This window comes from Camponotus floridanus, unplaced genomic scaffold (assembly GCF_003227725.1).
Source record: "Camponotus floridanus strain SB8 unplaced genomic scaffold, Cflo_v7.5 scaffold94, whole genome shotgun sequence".
NCBI lineage: Eukaryota > Metazoa > Arthropoda > Insecta > Hymenoptera > Formicidae > Camponotus > Camponotus floridanus.
Genome location: NW_020229865.1, coordinates 49,499 through 60,824, shown reverse-complemented (window position 1 = coordinate 60,824; position 11,326 = coordinate 49,499). Strand labels below are relative to the sequence as shown.

The 11,326-nt window shown below is 37.4% G+C and overlaps 1 protein-coding gene across 1 annotated transcript; it reads right to left on the bottom strand.

Moving 5' to 3' along the window:
• Positions 1–7,882: 7,882 nt before the first annotated feature.
• LOC109610349 lies at positions 7,883–10,552 on the bottom strand. Its single transcript, XM_020028987.2, has 4 exons — positions 10,111–10,552; positions 9,540–9,825; positions 9,327–9,426; positions 7,883–8,023 (listed from the first exon to the last, which is right to left on the bottom strand). The coding sequence occupies exons 1-4, from the start codon at positions 10,424–10,426 to the stop codon at positions 7,883–7,885; spliced, it is 843 nt and encodes a 280-aa protein (XP_019884546.2). The 5' UTR covers positions 10,427–10,552.
• Positions 10,553–11,326: the final 774 nt, after the last annotated feature.

Genomic DNA, 11,326 nt, shown 5'->3' with positions numbered 1-11,326 from the left:
CGGTCGCCCGAAATCCACAAAATTCGACTCGGCAGAAGGCTCGAGCAGTCGCGATAAATGCCGTAATGGCGACGGCGATAGAACGGCCGGCGAGCGGACACAATCACGCTCGCGGAGTACAAAGTTACGTGGGCAACCTCACCGACGGAGCTCCTCCTGCTGTGGGGATGATCCTCGGCCTCGTCCTCGAGCCCACTCACACGACAGTATACAATACAATAGGCTTCTTTTTGACTCTTCAGTCGAGCGGCCGCGGCAAAAGTGATCCCTGGATCTCGCGATCCAGGGTCGATAGCGGGGTCGTTGGCCGCGCAGGGGGATGCGCGGACCCTCGGCCAATTAGCGGCCGACACGCGCGAGGTCCTGGCGCCTCGCGCGCCACGCGAAGCATTATCGCGCCCCGCGCGAAATAGCGCCAAACTTGAACGCTGTCGCGGGCCCTTATATGGCCCGGGTGAGGTCCTTCCCGGACGTATCCTCTCCAGGAGGATGGCTGCCGCAGCGGCTGTCGTTCCCGGCTGTCGAGGGGAGGCCATGCCGCTCTCCCCTGTCCGGATTCACGATGCCGGGCTTTCCGGGACAGGATCCTCCGCTCTTATGAAGGTCCCTCGGCTGTCGTTCTTAGCTGTCGTGGGGAGGCGATGCTGCTCTCCCCTGGTCTTCGGTGTTCGGTGGTGAGGTGCCTCAGACTCGACGCAATTTAAAAAAAATACAAAAAACAATTAATCGGATACACAATTATACTAATTCGCTCGTCTCTCCGGGGAGTACGGTAGCTCTCTCTCTCTCTCTTGACCCTTGGCGCGGCCACTCGGCTCGCGCCCCGTCAAAATTGCCGGGGCGGATAGACGCAACGGGACGGTCACGTCACAATATAATTAATAATTAACATTTTATATTTTCTATTTGTTTTTACAATTTGTATATTACATTATTAATAATTTATATTTTTATATCATTTTTATTACATTATATTATTCTGTACGTAGCAATGAAATAAAAAGAGAACGAAGAAAAACAAGAAAGAGTGAATGAGAAAAAAGTTCAGATGGCATTACTAGTCAACTTACTTATTTCCCGCATGTGCACTCCATTTTGGCCAACACTAACATGAAAGGTGCCGACAGGGAGTTGCGCTACTGGATATATTGTGGCGCAGGCTCATACGTACGCTTACAATCGCATGTTCGCTCAGCTGTAGTTGCGTGCTGTTGGCGTATGCGCTCTGGTAACAGTCTGCGAGAGCTAAGACGGTTTTAGTAAAAATATTGTGTTCGCGTAATAAATTAACAGTGAAAATAAAGTATACTTTGCAGGAATATACGAATATGATTGTGGCATACAGACTAGCGGGAGAAAATACTTATTGTGGCCGCAATTTACGTGGAATCATTTCTCGAGCCTGCATGAAAACCAAGTGACCATACAATTTTACGTGTTGTGTAATAATTATGTGAAACTGGGTGTTGTGCATAATATCGGGATAAGCAGTGCGTCTTCGTGTACGAGATGAAGAAAGGGTTCTTGAAGCATTTTATCAACGTATTATTATCAACGTGTGCAATACATTTTATCCAGGGATTTTCAACAACGGATTAATTTTTGTGAAGGTACTGTCACCATCAATTTTTTACATTTACGATACATTCAGCGTATAATAACGGCATTTTGAATAATTTTCAAATTGAGAGTGGAATAGGCCTATGGGGGAAATCACTATAAAAAATGCACAATGCTATCTACCGCAAGGTGGTGTGGAAATAATAGCGCATCATTTTCTCGCTATTAAAAGGACGGGTCATTTTTCGGTGCGGTATTGCGATATATCGCAAACCACCATCATGTCTCGGAGAGCGATCCGTCCACCCGCTTCGCCGCGCACCTAGTATCAGATTACAGTGGGATGACCCTTGTCACCGCGCGCTTCTACTTACGCAGATTGGCCGATCTTCTTTATTTAATTTTTCGTTAATTATTGCGATAATCACAAAACAATAGAGGTCCTTCCTCCTTAATTTGAGTCAATCTACTTCTTTACTCCGTAAAGATCAAAAATTCCCTGACACCCTGTATATAGTGTTGAAAAGTAACGCGTATATATATATATATATATATATATATATATATATATATATATATTAACCTTATGACCAACAGTATGACTAATAAAAATTTCGCATTACATTTTAAATATATGCAAAAAATAACGTATGATATAATAAATATGTAATAAATATATAATAAAATAAAATATATAATACATACATACATAACATACATACTTTAAAAATATATTTATAAATATACATTATATATGTATTATATACTTTATACCGTTACTTTTATGTGTATATATATATATATATATATATATATATATATAATATTGTTCGAAGTATCGTCTTATGAGGCGATTCCCGTGGCGACATCCGAAGGACTTGGAACAAAAGACCTTACGCATACCCCTTCGCACACATGTCTTTTCGTTACACATGTCCCTTTTGTCTTACATGTTTCTCTATCACTTTAGTCTTGTCTTGTACCGTGGACACGCTCACATCGTGCCGTCTACTAATAAAGCAACGATTACGGAATCTCGGCATATTTAATCTCATTCCACTCCCTGTATATTGTCCCTGCATCGCAGCCTCATCTTCATATTAACAGGTTATGGGCTCAGACTTTATCGCAATCAAGGGACAAATTAATTAACAGGCAGTAGACGCCAGACAAAGAGGAAACATGGCGTCATCGTCCGCAAGGATCGAGTTGCTTAACAAAGAAAATTTCGACACGTGGAAAATCCAAATGGAGGCGCTTCTCATCAAAAACGATGCGTGGAATTATGTGAACGAAAATACAGTCAAACCGGAACTTATCGCCGGGAGCCAGGAGTCTGCTATAGAAGTGAGAAAATGGGAAACGGCAGATCAGAAGGCCAAGTCCGATATAATTCTTTCAATAAGCCCGACTGAATTAAAACAGGTGAAAGGCTGCGGTACATCGAGAGAAGTGTGGAATAAGCTTTCGTCAATTTATCAATCCAAAGGTCCTGCCAGAAAAGACACTGTTAAAGCAGTTAACGGTACAGCGAATGGGAGACGATGAAGACGTTCGCGAATATTTGTGCAAGTTTTTCGATACAGTGGACAAGCTCAGTGACATGGAAGTGAATATCAATCCCGATTTGTTAACAGTGATGTTACTGTATAGTCTTCCACAGAATTTCGAAAACTTTAGATGTGCTATCGAATCGCGCGACGAATTGTCCGCGCCGGAAACGCTTCGCATCAAGATCATAGAAGAACACGACGCCAGGAAGAACGACGCACGTGTTTCGTCCCAGGGCGTCATGATCGCCAGACGCTTCGATAAAAATAGGAGCTTATATGAAAAGCAAAAAGGAAAATACATCGCAGAAGAAACCTTTCAAATTTAAATGTCATCGATGTGGAAAAATCGGACACAAGGCATCCGATTGTTATTCGAAAATAGAGGGAGATAAAGCGTCTAAAGGGAGCTCCGAAAAAGGAAAGATGGCTGACGACGTGTATGTCTTCGCATGTGCACCAATGAAGATCCTGGATGAAGCGGAAGTGTTCCAGGCGAAGGAAGCTACTCAAGACAAACCATGGTGTTTAGATAGTGGATGTACCTCTCATTTATGTAGCGATTCGGATATGTTTACGCATCTTGCAAAGATCAAGGATAACAAGTTAAATCTTGCAAATAATTCGTCAACGATGATAACCGGAAAAGGAACTGTACGTCTCGAAGCGGAAGTCGATGGTAATTCTAAACATGTTAATTTGAAAAATACCCTACACGTGCCCGATCTGCGCACAAATCTATTGTCGGTAAGCAAGATTACCGACGGAGGATTCAAAGTTATCTTTGAAAAGAAATCGGCAAGGATTATCGACCGTGACGGAGTCACAAGACTCGCGGCTAATCGTTTCGACGGACTGTATTATCTACAGGAAGGTAGACATGATTGCCGGGCTGCGGGTGTAAATAAATTCGATCGAACCTTCACTGAATCATCAACGGAAATATGGCACCGCAAGATGGGTCATCTTAATATAACAGATCTTTTAACGTGCAACCACGAAGGAATCGTACGCGGTATGAAAATCGTAGACGCCGAACGCGATTTCAAGTGTGAAATATGTATTTGCGATAAGATGACGAAGACTACATTCCCAAGGAAATCAAACAGAAAGACTGAACTCTTGGAATTAATACATTCAGATATATGCGGCCCCATGAAGGCTGAATCGATCGGAAAGTCAAGATATTTTGTGACTTTTAATGATGATCATTCGCGATGGTGTGTGGTTCGAATGCTTAAAAGCAAAAACGAAGTATTTAACGCTTTCAAGGAATTCAAGGCATTAGTCGAAAATCAGACCGGACGCAGGATCAAGTGCTTGCAATCGGACAATGGCAAGGAATACGTCAATCGGGAGTTCGACGATTTTCTAAAGAGAGAAGGAATCAGACGCAGACTGACGGTGACACACACTCCGGAACAGAATGGAGTTGCAGAGAGGAAGAATAGGACCCTCGTTGAAATGACCCGATGTCTGCTGATTCAATCGAATCTCTCACCATCATTCTGGGGAGAGGCCATTAATACGGCAAATTACATACGCAACAGATGCCCGACTAGTAGTCTCGGCGGAAAAACCCCGCACGAAAAATGGGTAGGCGACGCGCCGAGCGTCGGATACTTTCAAGATTTTGGCTGCTCAGTGTATTTCCTGGATAGAAATCCGAACAAGGGAAAATTCCAGTCACGATCCAAAAAGGGGATCTTCGTCGGATACGCTGAGAACTCTAAGGCATAATGGATTCCAGACGAACACCGAATAGATATTACGAGAGATGTAGAATTCATGGAAGTGCCGGAATCATCGAGCCAAAAAAGCAACGAACGCTATTTTGACAAAGAACTCACCAACGATCGAACAGAAGTCGAGTTTCCAATAGTAAGTGAAAGAAATGAAGACCGGGAAGACGATGTTGATGACACGATCGAGGGCGACCATTCGGTTGAAGACCGGGAGGTTCAAGCTCCTGACTTATGGATTGAAGCAAGAAGAGGACGTGGAAGACCTCGAAGAGTGATGACCGGATTCAGGGGAAGACCCAAGAAACAGTATCAAGTTACAGGCAACTACGCTGAAGAAACAGAACTCACTATGACCGATGAAGCAGACGATGCTGAGGAGACAGAATTCGCAGCGACCAACGAAACAGAGGATTTCGAATTCTCGTATCTCACTGAAGTATCAATCAGCGAATGCTTGAAAGGGCCTGAAGCGGCTGAGTGGATCGACGCGATGGCTGTAGAAATGAAAGCTATCATCAGAAATGATACCTGGACGCTAGTGGATCGCCCCAAAGAGCGCGAGGTTATCGGCAGCCGCATCGTATTGCGTAATAAGATGAATCAAGACGGATCTCTAGAACGAAGAAAGGCTCGTATAGTTGCTCGTGGTTTTTCACAACGCCCCGGCATAGACTTCAATGAGACTTTTGCACCGGTCGCACGTATCAGTTCAATTCGCATCATATCTGCTCTGGCGGTTCAACACAACTTGAAGATACGCCAGCTGGACATCACGACGGCATATCTATATGGGGAACTTGAAGAAAAGGTTTACATGGAAGTTCCAAAATTTTCTGTTCAGATTCTAGAGAGAATAATTGCCTCCGAGAAAGACAAAAGAATCGTCGAAAAGGCTGAAAACATGCTATGCAAGTTAAAGAATGGAGATAAGGTTTGCTTATTAAGAAAGGCTCTCTATGGACTCCGACAAGCCGGTCGTCGCTGGCATGTAAAGTTGTCTCAGGAGATTAAAAATTTTGGATTAAAGCAATCTTCAGCCGACCCCTGCGTATTTTTCGCTGGAAAGGGTGAAGACATAATTATCGTCGCCGCGTATGTCGACGACATCCTGGTGGCTTCTCGAGATCCATCCAAAGTTGCCAAATTTACTAAATATCTTTCTAGCAAATTTCAGGTCAAGGATCTAGGAGAATTAAAATACTGTCTAGGCATCGAGTTTTCTCGAAGCAAAGACAACGTTACGATGATCCAGAGAGGATACATTAAAGATATTCTAAATCGATTCGGAATGGAGGACTCCAAGCCCGTAGTTACCCCGCTAGACAACAGTATCAAACTGAAAAAAAGCGAGAACTGCCCTGCGACACACCTATCATTTCGAGAACTAATCGGTATGTTAACGTACTTAGCTACCTGTACTAGACCCGATATCGCTTTTGCAGTGAGTCATCTCAGCCAGTTCAACAACTGTTTCGACGAGACGCATTGGAAAACAGCGAAACGCGTATTGCGTTATTTGAGAGGAACTTCGAATGTTGGTCTATCTTTCAGAAGAACCAAGGAGCATCTCTCAGGTTACACGGACGCTGATTGGGCCAACAATTTAGACGATCGACGTTCCTACACAGGTTACGCGTTCTTATTGAACGGATGTCCCGTATCTTGGGAATCCAGGAAGCAGAGGACCACAGCTCTTTCGTCGACTGAGGCCGAGTACATGGCCATTTCAGACACCGTGAAGGAAGCAGTATATCTTCGAAGGTTCATTGACGATCTTGGTTTTGAACTACCGACAAAGTTAAAGATCTTCAATGACAATAATGGAGCTCGGAAATTGGCCGAAAATCTGGTATTTCACGCCAGAACAAAACATATCGATGTTCGTCATCACTATGTACGTGAAGTGTTGCAAAGTGGAGCTCTGGAAATAGATTACACCCCTACGGAACTAATGGCGGCTGATGTTCTCACCAAGGGTCTCGCTAGACTGAAGCACGAGAAGTGTCTCGATCTTTTAGGTCTTAAACGCATTTGATTTTGTTTTTTTTTTGGATAGGATATCGCACGCTCATCGAGGGGAAGTGTTCGAAGTATCGTCTTATGAGGCGATTCCCGTGGCGACATCCGAAGGACTTGGAACAAAAGACCTTACGCATACCCCTTCGCACACATGTCTTTTCGTTACACATGTCCCTTTTGTCTCACATGTTTCTCTATCACTTTAGTCTTGTCTTGTACCGTGGACACGCTCACATCGTGCCGTCTACTAATAAAGCAACGATTACGGAATCTCGGCATATTTAATCTCATTCCACTCCCTGTATATTGTCCCTGCATCGCGGCCTCATCTTCATATTAACAAATATTAACATATATAATGTATATTTTTATAAAATATGTATTATATTGTATGTATTATATATTTTATTTTATTATATATTTATTATATATTTATTACATCATATGTTATTTTTTGCATATATTTAAAATGTAATGCGAAATTTTTATTAGTCATAATGTTAAATTTAATATTATATTTGTAAAATAACATTTTTTTACATATAAGTGATCTTAGTTATTTAAAGAGAAAAAATTGGAAACTAAAAATTAAATATCAGTAAATGTTAAATTTAAATGCCTTCGGAATGTCAAGGTTTGCTCACAATTTGCTATTAAAGTTCCATGCGCAGATCTTGATCGGTTTATGTTAGCAAAGTTTGCTTATAATTTGTCGTCAATTTGCCGCTAGATTACACGCACGTAAATTGCTTGCTTGATTTGCCGACAATTTGATGTTAAGATTAACAAGTTTTGCTCGTTTTTTGCTGCCAATTTGCTCAAAATAGCAACTCTTGTTCGCAAATTGTATTTTTTTTGGTGACAAGAATATGTAGTAAACCTTTGGCAAAATCTGTTCAGACGGACTTGACTGACTGGATATATATTGTGTTTTACATGTGTATTATATATAAATAACCTGAATTTTTTATACTTTACCGTACATGCGAAAGATTTGTCCATTTGACATCATTGCTTATTATTTCTATCTAATGATACCTGTTGAGTTAGTTGATCACCAATTAAACAGTATCCAAAAAGCATAACAAGCGCAATAATAGCAAAAAGTATGAATGTGAAACAAGTCGCCATTTCTGAAATCTGCAAGTTCTAACAAATATCAAAAGTTATTTAAAAATATAGAAAAATACAGAATAAAAATTAAATCAAAATTGGCATGAGAGTCACAGCGCGGTAGTTGAGGCTTAAGGGAAAAAACAACATTTCCTTTTTTTGATTATTATTTAAATGTAAGCAACACATAAATAACGAACATTTCGGATTGTCTTTGATCCTTCCTCAGCGCAATTAATATTAAAAATAAACTATTGCATTGTAAAAAAAGAGAAAAGTTTATCTCTTCCTTCTCTTTTTTATCTCATTCTTTTTTATGTTTAAAAGAATTTACATATAATATCGACTTTAATTTTTTATTCGACTTGTTAGATCTGCGATTCTACATAACAAATTTTATTACATTTGATGAATTTTCAGCAGGCTTGCTAGATTTCTGTGCTATGCAGTTTCGCGTCACCCGCGCGTCGGGGAGGAGATAAACTTTTCTTCTTTTTTACAATTCAATAGTTTGTTTTTATATTATTAATCGCACTGAAGAAGGATCAAAGACGATCCGAAACGTTCGTTATTTATGTATTGTTTACATGTGCAACAACAATAAACAACAATCAAAACAAATAAGAAAGAAGTATTATTTCTTCTCCTGCGTCCAACTACCGCGCTGTGGCTCTTAATCAAATTTTGATTTAATTTTTATTTATTTATTTGAGTCAAATTTCTAATTATTAAAATACAGAATGTTTTCTAAATCATAATCAAGTTTTTTTGATAAATTTTTTATGAACAATTGGAATTTAATTTTTTCCTAGCTAAAAACTTATAAATCATTAATTTTAAGCATTAATCCTTTCTCTGCGGCAAGGTCTAATACAGAATGCGCGTAACGGACGGCACATATTTAATTGTGACTGCTATAAGCGGCGAAACTTTTCACTGTCACGCATCGCGTATCAGTTACTAGCAGAAGATATAGTTGTAGTTAAGATTATTTGAATAATGATAGAATAAATACTGAACGCCTGAAGACGTCAATAGTATACAATTATCAAAATTTCAAAACGCCTAAAGGCGTCTACAGCGAAAGGACTAATTACATGAAGGACAGAAAAAAACGCTTTTATCTTGTTGAAGAAAAATCTTCTCTAAATTAACAAAAAAATTATGAAAACAGAATGGTCAGAAAAATTATATAATTATTTAGTTTATAATGAAATTATACATTCTTATAATATCTCAAAATATTATTATAATGCACTTCGTAATAATACTATTAATTAAAATCTTAATAAATTAGAATATTTATAATAATAATAAATTTGATAATAATAATACATACTATTGTGACATAGTACATTGAAATAGCCAATACAATACTATTGCCAAGAAGTTCATCCAAAAGAATTAAATTAAAAGTATTATCCACGGATTTCGCCATCCTTTAATTGCCGTAGTATCCCCATAAAATCATGCGAATAAAAAAGTGAATTAATTATAAAGACAAAACATAATATGTATTATTAAAATTATGATATAACTATAATTCTTTTACCATATTATTTTAAGATGCATTCGAACAAAACTACGAATTCTATCCACTATTGTGTCTTGTGAATATGTTCTAACATTTTTAATGCGATATGATAAAATAGATAATTCGCCACAAATATGGAATACTAAAATAACTAATAAACAAATCGCCGCCATGTGACAGATAGAAACATAAAACATTGGGAATAGATACAAATACATTAATATATATGTATAATTATTAGTGGTGTCGAAAAATATATGCACCCTATAGGGTAACATAAAAAATTGTGTATCGTTATGTAACACTGAAAAAAGTTATTAAGAGATTAAAACATATTGCATATATACTAAAAAAAGTAAATATGTAATGTTCACTTAAACAATACATAACAACTAATATAATATAATTATATTTATATATTATTCTACATAATGACAGATTTATTACTACAATATCAATTTATAATAATAAATAAAAGTAATTTATATATCTTTAATAATATCGTTTAAAAAAATTTTAAATATCGTAAATGCAATACATTTATATTTCCTTTCTTGTAATGACTAATTTAATAAATTTCGAAATTTACCTTGATTACTGGTTGAGAAACGCAAAAGCGGTCTAAAATACAACAATGTGATCGTAATAAGCATGCCAGCAATCGAACCATATGTGAATATCTTGGATGTGTAATTGTAATGGTAATAAATCCTTTCTTCTTCAGAATTTTCAAATTTTTGTTCCATTATACTCTTTCTAACCGCATTGATTACGTGCTTCAGTAAATTACTACAACGAATCAGCCACACTACCATAAATGTCATAGTGTATGCTATCGTTTCCACGAGATTCATCACCATTAGCTCCAGATTACCGAAAACATCATAAAGATCGATGTATGCCATAATAAGATATAGCATATAATATGATATATAAATTGCGAAACGGATGTATGTTTGTTTGAACGGCCAAATTCCCCCGATAGAGAAAATACGTTCTAAATGAATAAACAAATCTTCAATATCACCAACTTTGGTCTGTAATACAATTTTTATAACAAGAGTTGTTGAAAGTAATAATGATCAGAAATCACATTCTAAAAAGATATGTATTAAAAGAATGGTATAAGAGTGAATCACACAAAGTATTATTTCTTTTTCCTCTTCATAACATATACAATTTTTGAAAATAATTCAATAATCATTAAATTATACTGTAAGAATACACATATACAGGGTGTCCTAGACCACCCGTACACTCCTTTTCTTTCAAAAACTAAGCATTTTAGAGAAAAACGTTTTCGACAAAAATTGTATGGTTTTGAGGGGAACATAAGATGATGTCATTGGTTTGACCTTGGATGGCATCGTTAAGGTCAGGTCAAGGACATCTTTAATTTCTTAAATGGAACCATCTATTTTTTTATTGCATATTCTTATAGCTTATTTCGAGAGCTTTCCAAAACACTATAATAAAGTATTTTTTCATCAAGTACTTTTCGAGTTATAAGGCTTGAAATCATTTCTTAATTTTACATAAACCATAAAATATCTTGTAAAAATATTCATTTTTCGATTATCTTACCTTAATACTTTTATATACAAAATAATGAGAGAAATCAAATAGTATAAAGAAAACACATAGTTATTTCTAATAAAAAATATGTAATTTGCAATTAACAATTCCATGTATATATATATATATATATATATATATATATATATACATGGAATTGTTAATTGCAAATTACATATTTTTATATATATATATATATATATATATATATATATATATATTGCGACGTT